We start from the raw sequence: 20,212 nt of genomic DNA on the forward strand, positions 1-20,212 counted from the left end.
GAGAATACAGAGAGTGGTAATCAATGGACACTGCTCTTCGTGGACTAATGTTATTAGTGGATTCCCCCATTGTTCAGTGTTGGGTTCATTGTTGTTTTCTGTATTCATTAATGATATTGATAATGGTATATCAGGTTAATGTCCAAGTTTGCAGACAATATGAAGATCAGCAGGATTGGTAATGACAGTATGGTGCTGCAACAAGATCTAGAAAAGTTGAGATGGGCTGAGAGGAGGCAACCTGAAGTTTAACATTGACAAATGTAAAGTACTGCATATGGGAAGCAGTAATACCAAAGTAACGTATCAACTCTGTGGGACTACACTGACAATGGTCGAGAATGAAAAGGACCTGGGGGTAATTTTGTAGGCAGATATGAAGTTTTCTGAGCAGTGCAGACGGTCTGCAAGAGTAGCTCATGATGTCTTGTCAATGATATACATCAGATACTTCCCATATCTGATAACAGGAATTTTTTTAGCAGGGATAAGGTGGTGATTATTCCCTTGTATAAGGCAATGGTCAGGCCACACGTTGAGTACTGTATACAGGTCTGGAGGCCTCGTTTTAAGAAGGATATAGAACTGTTGGAACGACTACAGAGAAGGGCAACAAGATTAGTGAATGGAACGAAGGATTGCTCTTACGAAAAAAGGCTTAAGTTTTGCAAATTACAGTGTCTGAAGACTAGGTACCTGCGAGGTGATCTGATTGAGGTGTATAAATCCTTGAATGTTGTGAGCATGCTCAATGCTGATGGGATTCTTTCTCTTGCTCAGAATAATCGCCTGAGAGCATAAATTCAAATTGAGGAAAAATAGTTGTAGGATAGATGTGCAGAAGTTTGCCTTTGGCCAGCGTGTGGTTGATTGCTGGAACAAACTTCCATCTGTTGTAGAAGTTGATAGCTTAAACAGATTCAAAGCAGAACTAGACAAACATCTGGAGGAGTGGATGGGTGAAATGAGAAGGGTGTGTGTGTTTTGGCTGATGCTATATAAGCTTGCTTTCTTGCATCATGTGCCCATGCTAATGCTAAACATGCCTATAGAGACTCCAGTCTATTTTCCTGCTATTTTGAATTTCTTCGCAACTTACTATTAAGTCCACTTCGCTGCTATAAATTGCTTTTTCATGTAGATGTATTGCTCATTTGGTTTAAGCCTGCATACATTCATCTACGCTACTGAATTTGTGCTTCTCAGCTTCCGCCTTTATTTTTCCTGGCAGCTAATTTCCTACTCGCATTTCTTGAAATACTCCAGGTATCGTACATTTTCACTGTCTTATCACACTTTCAGTTTCGTTTTAGATTTGTATCTCGGCATGTCTCAACATATATTTTTCCTTTCTATACAAGCATTTGGTATTAGCTCCCTAATTTTATACTAATGCTTACAAATGCCAAAGCCTTACTACAAGGTTGGGCTTCACATCCCCAGCAAGCTCAGTGTTATTTAATAACTTTCTCTATCCTTTTTTATATTTCTGCTCTCTAATTCTACATTTCTTCCCATTCGCTAAACTATTAGTGCAATACGAGGTTGAAACGAATGTTCCTACTATCCTACTGCTATTTTTCGTCTTTATTTATTTAAAATACTCCTTTTCCCTTCCCCATCCTCAATTTAATACCTTACCCTTATACCATTTGCTTGTTCAAATTTATTTTTAAAATACACTGATTTCTTATCTATACAAAATTAAATCCTACACTAAATTCCACATATTTATATTAATATGTGGAATTTAGTATTAAATTTATATTAAACATATTGATATTAACCATTTTTATACCAACTCGATGCTTATATTAAACATATTGATATTAACTATTTTTAACACAACTCAATATATTACACTACCTTGTCCTACCCTGTATTAAAAAAGTGCTAATTTCATTTCATTCCTTTTTTGGCCTTTCACTTTTTTCGACTACTATGGGCAAGTATAGTAAATGCAGTTCCTGATACATGGTCAGGTGTAGTCCCCTGATGAAATACCTGATCATGTATCAATATTTATTTCTGTGAAATCAGATCAAGCATTTTTGCATTACCTATATTAGACATTTTACTTAAATTGTTTCCTCCCATATCTGATGACAGCTATACCATTTTCATTTGCATTTTATTGTACTAATTTTACTTTACAGTGCCCCCACTTTATATTGGCTTGGCAATTCAGCCCATAATTTACTTAATTCATCATAACCTCTAGGATATTAACATTCTTTCATCTTTCACTAATCTACTACTCTTCTTTCCTCACACTTATAGTTACTGGCACCTTGTGTAACTTTCACATCCATTTATACTTACTCAATTTAATTTAATACAAATTACTTACACACACACACACACACACACACACACACACACACACACACACACACACACACACACACACATGTTCAAAGAAAGTGCATCACCTAGGAATTTCACATTTCTAACCCTTTTTCACGATGGTATGTTACATTAATGACTAGCATCACAAATAGAAATTTAAACGAAAGATATTTATTAATAGTTAAGGCAAAGCTAAGTAATTTTGATAGGTGCTCTCAAAATATTCCAAAATGAGCATTTGCAACTTTTATACAACAGTTTTGGTAAACACAGCAATTATGGCTGAAATGTTATCAGAAGCGCTCAATTTGCTTCAGTTTATCATTTTAAATGAAAAACAAAATGAAAAGTTCACCAGATGCAAACTAATATTTAGTTGAACCGCCTCTAGCCCTGATAACAGCAGCACACCGTTGAGGCATTGACAAGATCAATTTCTGAAGATAATCAACTGACAGTTCTTGGTTCCAAACATGAATTATGACTTCCTGAAGATCACGAAGGGTCTTTGGTTTCTTTCTAGCAACTGCAGATTCTACACGATGCCAACAGTTTTCTATAGGATTAAGGTACGGGCTGTTTCCTGTCCAGCTAAAAGTTGTAATGGATCGTTCTTCTAACCACTTTTTCACCTGTAACAAATGTAAACACATTATTGTCAAACCTCTAATGCAAAAATGAAGCTAAAATAACTACAGAAGTGCCTACTGACACCTTTCACCCAAATGACAAGGAGCAGAGTCATCCTGAAAGATGCAGTTACTTAGCAGGTTGAAATGATCTCTGATGGTTGGCAGCAATTTGCCTTCCAATATAGCTAGGTGTCCATTGGAATTTATGGAACCTTTTATAAACTGCAGGTGACCTACTCTGCAATACGAAATGCACCCCCATATCATTTGGCTGGTAGGGAATTTCACTGTTGACACCATACAGTCTGGATGGTATTCTTCACCACATCTACAGCGAATCGTTTGTCTCTCATCAGAGCCATGCAGGTTGAATTTCTTCTCATCCGAGAAAATAACTGACTTCCACTGCTCGAGGATCCATTTGACAAGCTCCTTACACCAAATTAATCAGATCTTTCTCATTTTTTGTGTGAGGAGGGGCTCCTTCTTAGGATGACAGGCCACAAGTCCATTTATGAAGAGGCATCTTCTGAGTGTTACTGCACTTGCTTCCACTCCTGTATGTTCTTCCCATTCTCTTTTCAGCTCAGACGAAGAAGCTTTACAGTTTTTAAGGCATAAGCACTTCAAAATGCGATCCTGTTTTGGCGTAGTACTCATTTGTGTCCGGTTCCTTTTTCTCTATTAGCAGAACCAGTATCCTTGAGTTTGGAAAGAAATCTACTCACTGTCAACTGATAACAAGACACTCTATAAGCAATATGATGGGAAGAACATCCTTCCTCAAGTAAAGCAACAATAGCACTCTTTCTTCATGGCGTCAACTGAACATAACTCCTGACACAAGCAAGGAATGACTGCAACTCTTGCAGAGCGTGCTTATATAGCTGAAGCAATATTACGTCATCACCTATGCATGTCAATCTTATCTGATTCAATCTGTAAGAAATATGGCATATACTTACATTATTAGGACGACAATTACAATTTTAAAGGCTGATGCACTTTCTTTGAACACCAATTTATATAAAGAAAAACCTTTTCTATTATTTCTAGTCCAAGGCAAACACACATTTCCATACCTGGCAAGGTATGTTTACTTTGGAAAAGAAACTCAAATAGATGGAAATATCATGATGGAAATTGAACAGTTCATAAAATTGGGATGGCAAGCATTTGGAAAGCTTAATATAGTCTTCAAGAAACTTGCCACTCTGTCTCAAATGAAACGTTTTTGATCAATGTATCATCCCTGTCATAACATATGGTTGTGACACTGAATACCAAAGCTATACAAAGACTGAGGGTCACACAGGGAAGTATGGAGCATCGAATTTTGAACATAACCAAAGAGACTGAAAAAGATCTGCATAGATTTGCCAACAAACCAAGGTCTGTGATGTCAGTGAAAGAACAAAGTGCTTAAAACGGAAATGTGCAGATCACATATCAAAAAGAACTGATGATAGATGGACCAAATGAATTTTGGAATGGATACTACTTGATTCTAAATGCCCAAGGAAAAAGACCAAAGATGAGGTGGATTGACGAAATTTACTGGTGTACAATGGCAACAGAAAGTACAAGACTGCAGTTGCTGGAAACTTGTTAAGGACCCACTTCATGCTGCAGTGCATAGTCAATGGATGAAGATGATGATATATATTATATTTATAGGCCTTGTACGCAAACTATGGTAGATCCATTCTAATAGAGTGGTAGATCCATTCAAATTACACCTGAACTTCCTTTTTTCATGATTTCTCTCAATGTATCATCCTCAACTGTTAAGGTTGCCTGTTAATATGCACTTGTGATGCAGATCTATGCTTTATATATGGCTTCTTTGCAGAAACACAAGAATTCAAACTTATTAAAATCTGCTACTGTGTTTTTGTAATTGCATATAGCAAATCCTTTTTTTTGAAGGGGGGGTCTGGTGGAGGGAGCATATACAGGCCCTGTTATACTAGGAATTTTAGGTGTTTCTATTCAAAGAGACTCCCAGTTGGCCAGGAAGCAGGCTGCAAGATCATTGTTGGGGAATGTTATGTTTCCCTAGTTCAACAAGACTGTTGTGATTGTTCACTTCTCTGGGCACAGCAACTTTAGTTACCCACTGAAGATGGATGGGTTGAAATCCTTACAGATCCTGCCCATTGAGTGCATTAATGTTCCTTTTTTTTTATTATTCTTTATTAAAGCGTTGAAATCACCATTCACTTTCCTCAGACTATAGCATCCGCTTTTGCAGGATTTTCTCTGTTAGTGCAAACCTCTTTTGTAAGTTACTAATGCAAGCATTGATCTTAGACATGACTTGGGAATCCTGCAGGAACAAATATCCTAGATGTTGAGAGATGATATCCAACTAACATGTTGGTTGGCTGTAAAACCTAGCCTTTTCTCTAGCTGTTTAAACGATTTTATTATCCTGATACCAAGTGCTTGTGCCTTATCTGTTGTCATAGTGAAAGAAGGAAGAGTAACTAACTAGAAATTAGCTAAATAAAATCCAAATTGAAAAAAAGCCTTTATTTGGACAGGATCTGAACCCAGACCTCTTCAAATGGTTGAAAAATAGTGAAATCATTATATCAGAGGTTCACAAAGGTGGGAAACTCCCCCATTTTTGGGGGGGGGGGACACTTGTTCTTTTGGTGAAGCACTTTAACGAAATATAAACAAACCATCCCACTAATCCAAATACGAAGGTAAGAAAAAGAAGATAAATATTTATTTTATTTATCTCTATTTGTATTTTATTTCTTTGAGATTAAATTTACTGAAGTATTTATTCATTTATATAAATGTGTATAATCATCGATAAATTTTAGTTCAAATCTGTTTATTTGCACTTGTTCTGGAAATTGAGAGCACATGAAATTTATGAAATATTTTAAAGGGCTCAAGGTAAGTAAGTTTGGGAACCTCTGCACTATACTTTCATTGCACACTTCTGAGAAATTTAGCCAATATTTTTTCTTGTTTTAAGATCAGCACATTTTTATAAATAAAAATAACAGTGGTTCATAAAGACATCACAGAATTTGAAAGTTATAGTAACTTGATAACAATGATTTAAATACTCCCAGATTTTTCTTACATTTTTTGTGAAGAACATTCTTGTGAAATATCCTAAGTCCTTCCTTGCCACTTGTCTGCACTTCCCAGAGGGTTTTGTGTCTGCCCATATTCTAACCCCAGAATCCCCCCCTTCCCTATCTCTACCATTTATAATTCAACTTCTCCAAAATGTATTATTTTAGGGTTATCATTTCCCAAATATGAAACCTTTCATTAAAACAGCTGCCATTTACCTGAAGCTTATCTAAGCTGTCACTGGCGCTTTACGATATCATTATTACTTTTCTAATCTTGACATCATCTGCAAATGTTAATATCATACCCTGAACCCCTTCATCAATATCATTTAAGAAAATCAGAAAGAACAGTAGTCCAAACACTTATTATGCAGTATCCCACTTCTAATCCTATCTGATCCATTCTGAAGAGTAATCATTAATTACAACTCACTGCTTTCTGTTATTCGCCAATCCATTAATACACCTAAGGATTTTACTTGTGATCCCAATATGTTTGACCTTATATGATAATCTCTCATACAAGGCTTTCGCTGTAAGCAACAAACATTTTCCTGCACTTTGAAAGTCTCTCTCTCTCTGTGTGGTTAATCACATAATACATAAAAGTAGCACCATAATTCTTTCATACTTCAGAATACAGAATGTTTTATGTGAAAGTACCCAAACTTTGATCACCATCTGGAAAGAATGGAGATCTTCCTCTTGCCAATTATTTATCCATGGTGTCAGAATAGAAAATTAAAAAAAAAAAAAAAAAACACACACACAAAGTTGAATTTATACAATTAAGCAATGTTAAATTTTTTTTATATGCTTGGTAATCTTACCTTGCCCAGTGTCAGCTCACGAGCTTTGTTTGTTCTTAACAGCAGCAAAAGAGTGCATAATAAGATTTTTTGTTGCAGAGGCAGTGTGACTTGTGGTCGTGATTCAGAACTTGATGGCATCACCCTTGAGCCATAGATTTCATGAAGTACAGCACTTATCTGTGGCAGATCGACTGCCTTTGCTGGTGTCAGTTTATCAGAAGATTTTCTTGGACTGCTGCCTGTAAAGCCATAAGATGCTATTACAACCAAATAGAAACAAAGAAATACAGCCCGTCCTCGTATAACACATGTTTACACTACACAAATTCAATCATACACGATTTATAAATAGGGGAACGATATCTTATATAACACGAACCGAATTCGCTTATGCACGATTGCCTTTGTGTTTACAAGAAATGGCAATCGAACGCAACATGATAGGAATGAAGAGAATATTCTGAAAATGTATTTGTTTTTTATATCAGTGAAGGGGAAACACATTTCACCATAATAACGTAAAAACTAACACAATTCCAGCTATCGGTATAATCGCAAAAGCAATTAGATCGAGTTTACTACCAGTTTATAACAGATTCCACTAGCAGAAACACAACTGGAAACTGTTTTCATTGTTTTATGGTAGTAACCCCTAGAAATGTGCTTTAGTAAAATGTGAGGTGTTAATAGTGTATCTCTGCCTTTACGGTGTTGTTTATTCAGTTGCTACACGCACACAGTTTTGTTTATGTGTATCAAGCATACCTCCTCGTTTTGTAATTGTGTTCTATTCCCTAAAAATGAGTAAAATACTTAAAAGGTGTGAAAAGGAAGCATCCTGGTGAAGACACTGCAGATTCAGAGAGAAAAAGAAAAACAATATCGATAAACAGAGGCGGACTGGGTCAAAAATTCTTACCCGGGAAATTTTAGTGGCTTCATACTATGGTTTATGGTCAAAATCACAGTGGCCTCTGGCCCACCAGGGTTTCCCCTGTAAGGCTTATGGCCAGTCCGCCTCTGTCGATAGAGAAAAAATATGAAATTGTGAACACTTTGAGCGAAATGAAAGACCATGTGATATTGCATGTGCTACAGGCCTAAATGAGGCAACACCGAGAATTACAAAGAATGCAGAGAAAATAAAAACAACTTTCATAGCAGGAACAACTCAGTGTAATTAAAATCCATTAGATTAAGACACAAAGAATTGGAAGAGATCGAATGGCTGTCATCTGTTTGGATAGAAAATCAAACAAAAAACAAGGTTGTTTACGATAGAAACAAAAGCATTAGCAATATTTTATTACGTAATAGTCGAAATAAAATACGCAAGTATTTTATTACGATTATTTATTGTGTTTGGTAATGTTTTGGTTACAAATGTGTGTCGATCTTGGGTGGTCGGCATCTAACCCTATTTTTCCCATAGGGCCTGTTGTTTATATTGCACGAGGGTTTCTAGGAACACAACTATCGTGCTATACGAGGACTGACTGTACTATTAAAAAGCAAAATGCCAATTTCAAATTGTTCTGCTAATAAAAAAAATTGGCACTGTTTCCACTGCCTGAAGATGTAAATATTCTTAACTTAAATATTCAAGAAAAAAAAAAAAAAAAATTGTATAATACAAATAAACAAGTTAAGCATATAAACATAATGGAAAAACATTGAATTTTTTTAACATTTAAAATAGCTGAAGATATAGGTTACTTCAACTTGGAGTTAAAAGAATTAAAAACACACAAGAAATCTTAAAATAAGTACAACCAAAGTGTATGCTGAAGCAAACGTTTATTGCATAATAATTAAATAATTACAGTGATTTGTGCCATTATTTACAGAGGAGGCTGTATATAACAACGCAAATAAGCGTAACTGTACAAGAAATCACTCTCTAAAATGTCAAAAACCTTCTGAAGCTAATAAATTTTTTAACTTCAAAACTCAAACAATAAAAAAGGTGTCTCTTCTTAGTAATTCACGAGTATTAATTTTCAATACACTAGACTGGAATTAAAGTAATATTTTTTAAAACATGTTCATTTTTGTTTAAAACAGAAGCTGACTGGATCAGCTTCTGTTTCTTCATTGATCTAGGATTCAGAACTCAATCCTAGATCAATGCCTTACCTTAACTAAAAAGTAGGTATTTTAAGATATTTTATACATATCTTGCAATTTTTTTTTATTGATTTTTCATTTAATTTTTATACTTCTATTATTTTTTAAAGACATTAGCTTTGTATAAAATGTGTTTTGAAAAGCAATTTTAAGCCAAAAAAGACTGAAAGGAATTGCCTAGACCACAGCATTATTGAGGAATTCTGAGATCAAACATGAATAGGTGTATGAATTTCATGAGAAAAGTGTATCGGGTGTATGAATTTCTCATGAAATTCATACACTTGATATACTTATATTGGTATTAGCATTAGTAGTGAAGGAAGCAAGCAAGTTTATATAGCATCAGAGAAAAGAAAAAAAAACACCGCTTGCCACATCACTTGTCCATCTCTAATAATTTATCTAAGTCTTTCTTAAATTTATTCAAACTACCTACTTCCACAAGAAGTTTGTGCCAATAATCAACTACCCATTTTCTGAAAGCAACTAAAGCAGGCCCTTGTTATAATGTGGCTTGCTCTATGCTGATTCACTATAACGCTGTTCTTATATTACAACCCATATCTCACTCTAACGCTGTCACAACTCACCATAACGCTCTTTTACCAGGAGTACAGATTAAATTTTTGGCATTTTTAACGAAAACGTTTCGTCTGATAAAGTTGACAGTTTGAAAATGAATAGCAAAACAGCATTAAACAGTTTCCCACGCCAACTTGTATTGGTATTGGAGTTTAAGGGCACAAGGGCAGCTAAGGCCAAAATGTGCCAGATCCTATATTATTATCCTAAAGTAATATAATGTGTTCCATTTTGGCATTAGAGGAATTCATATATATGTATTTGCTTCAGAAAGGTATAGTGTAGCTAGGTTAGCACTATTGCCAATCATGTGGTTAAGAGATAACGGTTCTTGCAGTTGTGATTGAGAATGGAAAGTACTTCTGAAATGGGAATAGTGAGGACAATCTAAAAGCATATGCTTGACTGTAAGCGGTAGTGTACAATACGTGCATCGAGGTGGGTCATTCCCCATGAGTAGAAACATATGGGTTAGGTGCGTATGTCCAATTCTTAGTCTTGCTAGTATAACTTCTTCCTGTCTATTTTGTCTGAAGCTGGAAATCCATAAGGCTGGTTCTTCTTTGATTTGGAGCAACTTGTTATTACTTTGTGCCTTCCATATTTCTGTCCACTGAAACATACAGACTTTTTTAATATGCTTCAAATAATCTCTGTATGGTATTTGGTAATTTGCTGGTGTTGTACTGTTTGGTTTTTTGGCTGCCTGATCTGCTCTCTCATTGCCTAAGATACCAGAATGCCCTGGGATCCAGCAGAATTTCACTGAATGATTCCTACTTCGTAGATGGTTTAAACAGCAAATGATTTGTTTTTTGATTGGTTGTGATGTTGAAAATTGATTGCCCAAGGCAGACACTGCACTCAATGAATCAGTGTATATTATACTGCTAGCATTGTGGAGAGGGCTAATATTCTGTAAGGCTAGTTTGATTGCATATAATTCAGCAGTATAACTGCTGCATTCAACTGGTAGTGATATGGAGACTGTAAAGGACGGAAAGACAGCTGCGGCACCAACGGCAGAACCTGTTTTTGAGCCATCTGTATATATTTGGCAGCTTTGTATATTGTTTAGGGCATATTCTTTATGTAGTTGTTTGATATTTTCACGCCAACTTGTGAAATTTTCTTCCACGCTAATTTAATTGCAGTATGGTGGCTTGTTACACAGTTCCAAGATCAACATTTTAAAATTATCAAGCACATTGCTTGTAACATTCGCGTTATGTGCATTTATCCGAAGTCTAGTCATCTCAGTACAGTGTTAGGTAAGGGACAGTTTACTCGAACATTGTATAAAAATTAATGCAATGCAATTACATTTTCGAAGATGAATAATGGCGGATAAGAATTAAAAAGCGACAACATCTGGATGCGGTACAAAGCCTACTAAGGTAAGAAAAAGAATGAATGTTTTGAAGCGAAGCAATTCCGTTCAACGATAAGTAGATGTGTGCAATTATTTAGGACTGGCGGCAGATTCAACTGTAAGAACAATTATAAAAAATAAAGAATTAATTTTAGCAACGAGAAAGATAGCTGTTCCACTGCAAACAACTAAATTAGTTATGGCTAGGCCAACTATTATAATTGAAATGGAGAGACTTCTAAATAATTTTATTGAAGTAATATCCAACACACAATTCTGTTAAGTTAAATATTATTAAATAACAAGCGATTAGCCTATATGATGATCTGAAGAAAGCTCGCCTTAAAAAAAAAAAAAGTGGAACCATTTAAAGCTAGTAAGGGCTGGTTCAATAGATTTAAAATTCAAGGAGAAGCTGTAAGTGCAGATCAAGGAGCTGAAACTTTCAAAAAAGAACTTCTTAAAATTATTGAAGAGAGGTATTATACTTCTCAACAAGTTTTTTAACATAGATGAAACAGGACTTTTTTTTGGAAACGAATGCCTAAAAGAAGTTTCATATCGAAAGAAGAAAAAAACATGCCAAGCTTCAAAGCGGTAAAGGATTGGTTGACTTTATTGCTGAATGGTAACGCTGCGGGGGAATTTAAAGTAAAATCCCTTTTAGTTTACCAGGAACAGGGAAAAGTACAACTCAAAATCAACCAAAAATACAAAAACTCGACAGCCTGGGGCTATTGGATTAATAAATTCGTGATTTTAATTGGCATTTTAAGTTTAATTTTGATGCATAACGTAGCTACTTACCACATAATTATATACCTATGTAATGGAGAATATTTTATATGTACAGATTTTTAATATTAAATACTTTGACTGACATTTGGCATCTTTTCACTACCATTTATTATTTGTGTCAATTTATTTTTGGTAAGTATATCAGCATCAAAACAATTTCAAGCAAGGTAATACACCTACACATGTTCTGTGTTGTTAGAATGAAGTGCTACACTACATACATGTATTACACTTGATTTTTGATTAGTCTGCTTGGCTCAAATGACTTTGTGAATTAAAGTGATCAGCTTTTCAAGATACAATAATATTATCAACCATATATGTTTAATATATTTTTAAAAAATATCTACTAGTAAAAGAATGTTGTAACCAACACTTACCATCATCAGACACACGCTTCAAGACTGAACGTTGTTTCACCTCTGTTTCCACCAGTTCCACTGCTCTCCTAAATATACAGTAATAATTAATATTAAAAAATATATAAATAAATTATATATACATAATAAAATGTGATGAATTAAGTATGGTGTTTTAAGCTAGAAGCTTCAGAACAATATTTTACTATATAAGAAGTCCCTTTCCTTTGTTAATCTTCCTAACTATTTAGCACAATCAATCTTCTTACTGCTACCACTTCTTAAGTTAAGCAGATCAACTATTTGCATTACATCAACATAAATCTGGCCCATTTACTGCAAAACCTAGTTAATTTGAAGTTGAAAGGACCAAAATACATCCAGTTCAAGTTAAATGGGTTTGAAATATACATACAAGTTCAGAAAGTGTTGGCACTAATTAACCAAGAGAAATGTATGGTCACCCTTATTAATACTGTGCAGAATTTTTGTAATCCTCATTTAAAATAGACATGCATGAATATACAGTTAACTGTTAATTTACTCAATATGAGAAAGATAACAATTGTGCTATAAAGAAATCCGGTAAATTTCTTGCATATGTTAACAAAATTGCCATTTCATTTTTGCTGCCATTATACAGTTCAATGCAAAACACCAATTTACAGGATATTAGACTGGTTCAAACCTGGAGGTTTTTATATTTTTCATCTTTTAACTTTGCTCAGAAAAGTAATATTGAAAACAAGATAAAACCTTCTGAAGCAGATTTGTGGTTAATCTTTTCCATAAATAGGGACTTAATTTACGAGCACAAAAAAACAAATTTAATTCCACATAATCAAGGTAAAATTTTACAAATGTAATTCACCAAATGTACATTTTTAAAGTTCTATCTACCAGCACTGGACTCCCACTCAGCTGCTCTAAAATAATGTCAAAAAAGCCAATGGTTTATGCAAGTACTCTATGGCTAATGTACATAGTTGTAATTATAATAGTTGAGTGCCATGTTATGAAATTTACAAAATTTCATAACATGGAACTGCTGCTAATTACAGAATTCGTACTAGAAGAAAAAAGTGTCACCATATTTTTTGCAGATTAGTATTAAATAGCACGTAAATCCCAAAATATGGATACTCTTTCTCTCTTTAGATGGTATGTACACATCACAATAATAGTAATTACACATAACAAACAACACAGCACTTGTTTTAATGTACAGCTCGTATACATAGCTTGCAACTATTATGGCAGCAAAGATGAAACTCAGATCTTTGTTAATATGTGCAAGAAATTGAAAAAGATTTCACATTTCTCATTGTGAATTTCTTAAAAAACCTGTTAAGTTTATTTTTTAAATCCTCCAATGGATTTTTACCTCTCTGAAGTAAATTTGTTATCATTCTCTTTAAATTGAGTCATACATTCACACTTGTTGAGAAATTGTACATTTTATATCATTAGTGATCGGTGTATAAATAAATAAATAAATTCTTTATTGCTAATAAGTACAGGACATGTACTAGAGACAATAATACTCAACACGGCAACATGGCCAGGAGTTTTACATTATAAATGAAATTATAAATGAAATTAATTGGCAAAAAGGAAAAAAATTACCGTTACATGGAAATTAAGAGTTACAAACATGTAAATTATGAGTTACAAACATGTAAATTGTAATAATGAAAAATGAGGACTAAACGTCATATGGAGGAAATTATCCCAGTTCCACAGATGGAATCCACTCGAGGAGCATGTGACGGTATTTGTAGTCGGTAGCTAATTTCTGAAGGTCGACTCCAAGACGGAGTAGTGCCTGAATTTTGGGGAGTGCCTGGGCAGGCAGGAACCGACTACACAGTTTCAACCGGTTGTATTTGAGGATTAGTGTGGGCCCTGACCTCAAGGATGGCGTAGGATTGTGCCACTGACAAAAATCCCAGATGTTTGGGGCGTTTATTACTCCTGTGTACATTTTTACTGAAGTCATTAAACGCCTGCTGTCAATTAACCTCGGGATCCTAGGTACATTTAGCTGCTCAGCCATGTCAGTTGTTCTCAATTGAGGGGGTCGGCGATGCTTATTTGTGGCCCATTTCAGGGTCCAGTATTCACACGAGAACACCGGTTTTTGAAGTGAAGGCGACGCAGATGCCCAAATTTCAGTAGCATATAAAATAGCCGGATAAACAGTGGCTTGAAGATATCTGGTAGTGGTTGCGGCATCGTTGGAATGAAGTAAGTGTTGTTTCGCGCTCCAGCGTAGGGTGCTAAAACGCTTCCGGAGGTATTCTGTGTGATCATTAAATTTCAGCTTCGGATCAAAATATACCCCGAGATCTTTATGGCAGGTAACCACTGGAATTAGAGTACCTAAAACTGAAGGTTGAATTATTGTTGGTTGCTGTTTCAATGAGTAAGTCATTATTGCAGATTTTGACGGGTTAAGGTTTAATCCAAACATCTTCAAGTAAGTTGAAAGAGTGGTCAAGTTCTCTGTGATGGAAGACGTAATTTCCATTGGGTTTGCAGACGGTGGGATTAAGGTAAGAAACTTTATTTTTTTTTTTCTCTCCCCATGTTATAAACAAATTAGAATACATTGTACACCTGTAACACAACTTATAGTTAAGTGAACAGAAATATAAAATTTAAAAAATGCCATATGCAGAATAATAATACCACGCTTTGCAAGACACTAGCAAATTTTCATTATAACATTTTCTTGAAGGGTTCCAGCAGTCTTTTTGAATTTTAAAAGCTATTCACAAGTTGCTGAAACCAATTCAGACTTAAAATTTCACTGTAGATGTATTTCAAATAATCCATATTACAATGCATATTTTATCCTATATCACTGGGGGACAGTAACAACTGTAAACTACAGGGTTGTTAAATTTAAAGTATCCCTATGTAGAGGGCTCTGGAGCGAGTCTAAGGCTCGTACTAAAGAGAAATTTGGACAACAACAGGTACAATAAAGAATGCACTCGCCATTTATTGGAATAAAAAAAATTAGTTACAAAATTTGTCACTATATGGTGCTGTGGCAATACAAATCACTTGAGCAGCACTACACTTGTTCAATGTGGCCTCCATCTTGGTCAACAAAAGTTTCCATTCAAAGAACAGCATTTTCTACGGCAGAACGTAACATGTCAACTGGAATAAACAGCACACGATGTCTAATGCTGTCCTTCAAATCTGCCAGTTTGACATCCTTCCCGATACACCTGGTTCTTCAAAAAACCCCACAACCAGAAGTCGCATGGGGTGAGGTCCGGTGATCGGGGGTGGCCAAGATGTCTGGAAACAACAGTCGGTGTTACCTGTTCAAAAAAATATGGCCATACTGTATGAATGTGGCCATAAATCCACACCACACTGTCACTTTTGGAGAATGCAACGGGACCTCTTGGATAACTCAGGGATTTTCTGTTGCCCAAATGCAACAGTTGTGCATATTCACTTGTCCATTTAAGCAGAAGTGGACTTCATCACTGCAAAGGATGTTCCATGGCCAAGTGATATCCACTGTCATTTGCACCAGAAACTGAAGTGCGTATGTAAAACGGATATCTGTATCACCATGCTTTAGCTGCTGTAGCATGTGCATCTTGTTAGGATATTAAGAAGGTTATCAAATAGTAGCAGTGTGCTTAATGATTTTGTAATAACTGAGAGCAAAGTGGAGGAGAAATTGTTGAAGTTAAACATAAGAAAGGCACCTGGGGTGGATGGGATCTATCCAGTTATTTTAAAGGAGGCGGCAAAGCAACTAAGCAAACCCTTAGCCATAATTATGAGAGCATCCTTGGACTCAGGGGAGGTTCCCACGGACTGGAGATGTGCAAATGTGTCCCCAATTCACAAAGGTGGATCGAAGGGTGACACGAGTAATTACAGACCAGTTAGTTTAACTTCTGTTCCGGGTAAAATAATGGAGTCGCTGGTTAAAGATGCATTGCAGGATCATCTAGACAAGACTGCAGCAATAATTCAAACACAGCATGGGTTTGTTAAGGGAAAGTCCTTTCTGACAAATTTGATTGGTTATTATGATGTGGTCACAAAGGAACTGGATGCAAAAAATAATTTTGATATCATATACTTGGATTTCAGGAAAGCTTTTGACACTGTTGCGCATGGAAGACTACTGTACAAATTGGAGCAGAATGGTATTAAGGGTAAGTTGCTACAATGGATAAAAGGATGGTTAAGTGGGAGAAGACAGAGGGTGGTAATCAATGGGTGCTGCTCTTCGTGGACTAATGTTATTAGTGGAGTCCCACAGGGTTCGATGTTGGGTCCACTGTTGTTTTGTGTATTTATCAATGATATTGATGAAGGTATATCAGGCTTAATGTCGAAGTTTGCAGATGACACAAAGGTTGGCAGGGTTGTTAATGACAGTAATGGCAGTGTGCTACTGCAACAGGATCTAGATAATTTGGGCAGATGGGCTAAGAAGTGGCAACTGAAGTTCAACCTTGACAAATGCAAAGTACTGCATATGGGTAGAAGTAACCCCAGAGAAACGTACCAACTGTGTGGTACTACACTTAAGGTGGTAGAAAATGAAAAAGACCTGGGAGTAATTGTGCAGTCAGATATGAAGTTTTCTGAGCAGTGCAGACAGGCTGCTAGGGTGGGTCATGGGGTTTTGTCAATGATATATAGGAATTTTGCTAGCAGGGAAAAGGAGGTGATTGTCCCTCTGTATAAGGCAATGGTCAGGCCACGCCTTGAGTACTGCGTACAGGTCTGGAGGCCTCATTTTAGGAAGGATGTAGATTTGCTTGAGCGTGTACAGAGAAGAGCAACACGATTAGTGAGGGGAATGAAGGGATTCTCTTACCAAGAGAGGCTTAAGTTCTGCAAATTGCAGTGGCTGGAGACTAGGCACCTGCGCGGTGATCTGATTGAGGTCTATAAGGCCTTGAATGGGTTGAGCACGCTGAATTCTGATGGGATCCTTCCACTTGTTCAGATTACCAACCTACGGGGACATAAGTTCAAATTAAGAAAGGACAGATGTAGAATAGATGTGCGGAAATTTGCCTTTAGCCAGCGGGTGGTTAATTGCTGGAACAAACTTCCATCTGTCGTTGTGGAAGTTGATAGGTTAAATAAATTTAAGGAGGAACTGGACAGGCATTTGGAGGGAATGGTGTGATTTTTTTTTTTTTTTGGCTGATGCTGCATAAGCTCCTACACTTGCTTTCTTGCATCATGTGCCACTACTACTACTACTACTACTATTACCACAAAACCTGACTAGCCTTACAGCGGAATACATGTCCACTTCATGAGAAACAGCTGGCACAGTTGTGCTACCACATGGAGATTGACTTGATAAATCCACAACAGCCATAGCCACATCTTCAACACGAGAGGAGTCCACGCGTTTTCGACCGCTACCTGGTTGAACACCATGATGTCCTGTTGCTTCAAATTTCGCAATCATTTTGCAGACAGCACAAACAGTCATAGGTCCATGCCTTATGCATTTCTGATGCCTGAATTTTCTGACAGCCGCAGCTGCATTGTTGCTGTTCTGATAGTACAGCTTCACTAATAGCACCTTTTCCTGCGACATTGTCGGCATTGCTGCTGTAATGCAGGCAAACATCTACTGTATGATTTTGAAGAGACTGCTTTGCTTTTGTACAGCTGAGTAGTGGTGCTGTGGCAATATCTTACGATTATGCAAATAATCGTAAGTTATTTGCATAATCGTAACTAAAATAGTTACATGCCATACAGTGACAATTTTGTAACTAATTTTTTTTTTCCAATAAATATAAAAAGGTAAAGGTAAAGTGCAGCCATTATCAACCCACTGCAGGATGGAAGCCTCCTCAACGATTCATGCTGAGGGAAATGGACCATAATCTGCCACGCTAGTCCAGTGCGGGTTGGCAGATCAGCCATATTCAGCAGTCAGGGGCTTGAACCCCAGTCTACTCAAAAAGCGTGCTACTACACTCCCGCTCCTGACCACTCGGGTGAGCGCATTCTTTATTGTCCAAATTTCTCTTCAGTACAAGCCTTAGAACTCACTCCAGAGCCCTCTATATAGGGATTAATTGTACATTGCATTTCAAATAATCTGATCTCAAATTAACTAAGATCACTGTATGTAAAGTCTATGATCTATAATAAGAGAAGTCTATTATAATAATATTATTTCATTATAATAATATTAATTATTTCACTTTTTCTGCTTACATACAATTTTAAATGCATCTCTAGGGTTACTTGTTTCATATTTTGTACCTTAACTACTCAACCTGCTAGTTTTATATACAACTGAGGCATCGTGATTTACTTTATAAAAGTTTAATTACATACAGAGTTCCATTAATTTTGCATGCAATAGAATGGTTAACTTCTTCCTCCATCTCTTCATCAGAACTGACATGAGCCAAACAACAGTGGAGAAATGACTTCTCCATTCTTGTACGTTACCTACTCGCTAGTTTTCATGTGAAGTAAAATCCATTATTACAAACAATCTATAATGAATATCTGCTATAACAATCAGTTTGAACATATTAATCCAACAGCACTTGTGTCCCCTTTACCACTGCTATCCACCCACTGGTCTGAAACAGTCTATGGATCAATCAGTCATTTTCCTAGATGATTATACTGGCTGCTAAATACACATGCCAATCAATCAGTTCGATGTATATAGTCTTATTTACTTTTATTATAAGTTTGAAAGGTCAGTATGTGCAATATTTGTAATGCAGTTTATGTAGGGAACACAAATTTCACATGTGTGGAAGTTCTATGAAGTTTAGTTTACTGCAAGACTAATCTTGTTATGCAATACTGCCATGCCCATTTTCTCGAGCTGTTTCTGGATTTTTATTGAACCCTATCCTGGGATGCAGTATAACATTGCAACAAATAACACTACAAAATCCACATAAAGACTGAATCTTACAGTATTAGGGTTATCACATTATTTCAATAATGTGATAACCTCCAACAGATATACAATTAACCCACACTTTCATTATATAAAGAACAAATATATTTCAAATCTAATTTTCTTTGACATCTAAAGAAGGAAAAATACATAAATGCAAACCTGCAGACGTCCAAAGCTTTACGGATATCTCCCGTACAAGCAGCAATTTTACGAGCACATAGTTGCAGTGCCAATGGCTTGATAACTGGAATTCCATTACTCTTAACCTGCACAGAAAGTGAATAAAATCTCCCTCACTTACAGTGTATAACAAACTGACACATGATAATAGCAAATTTGAAAAATAAGTACATTTATTAAATCCCTGTTACACATAAATAATGAGATTGGTGAATATATAAATATATATTTGTATATGTATGTATATCTTTTTTCTTTATGTGAACCCCAAACACGAGAGGTATTAGAACCTATAAGTACTTAGTACCGTGCTTGGGTTGGAGGTTGAGAAGATGAAAGATGATGTTTGTTGCCATTGGACTTGAACTTCTGTAGATTGTAATTTTCAGGAAATATGTATGAAGGAAGGTTGTTCCAGAAAACGGCATTTCAATGAATAAATGAGGAAGATGAAAAGTTGGTTCTATGGGTTTGAAGTTGAACAGTAAATGGATGTTGGCTGCACGTGTTTGGACTGTTTTTAAAGAAAGAGCGGGAATTATAGAAGCCAATTCAGAAGAACAGTGCCCATGGAAGTATCTGTAGAAGATGCATGCAGCAGAAACAGTACATCTATGAGAAAGCGAGTGGAGAGACTCTGTTAGAGATGAATCATTAATTAACCTAACTACCCTCTTCTGAATGGAATCAAGAAGTCTGAGAGAGGTTTTGGGGGCACCACTGCCATGGAATATTGTGGGAACAATATTCCATGGCAGGGCGGATTTGCGATTTATACAGAGTGAGCAGCTGTTTGGAATAAAAGTAACGCCAAGAGCGAAAGAGAAAACCAAGTTTTTTAGATGCAGAGGAAGCAATATTTGTAATGTGCTTGTGCCAAGAGAGATTAGAAGTCAGGGTAATCCCCAAAAGAGATATATCATTTTGCCTAGAAATCGGAGT

The 20,212-nt window shown here is 36.0% G+C and overlaps 1 protein-coding gene across 1 annotated transcript in view; it reads right to left on the reverse strand.

Moving 5' to 3' along the window:
- The window catches only part of Cdc6 (Cell division cycle 6), a 70,381-nt gene that overhangs the window by 16,698 nt on the left and 33,471 nt on the right, over window positions 1-20,212 (reverse strand). Inside the window, exons 9-11 of the mRNA XM_090387868.1 lie at window positions 19,250-19,350; window positions 12,160-12,227; window positions 6,916-7,136 (exon numbers count right to left, since the gene is read on the reverse strand). Of these exons, the coding sequence (XP_090243994.1) occupies window positions 6,916-7,136; window positions 12,160-12,227; window positions 19,250-19,350 (390 nt within the window). The remainder of the gene's footprint in view (window positions 1-6,915; window positions 7,137-12,159; window positions 12,228-19,249; window positions 19,351-20,212) is intronic.

This window comes from Mastigoproctus giganteus, chromosome 13 (assembly GCF_048544385.1).
Source record: "Mastigoproctus giganteus isolate SK-2022 chromosome 13, ASM4854438v1, whole genome shotgun sequence".
In the NCBI taxonomy this organism is placed as follows: Eukaryota; Metazoa; Arthropoda; class Arachnida; order Uropygi; family Thelyphonidae; genus Mastigoproctus; species Mastigoproctus giganteus.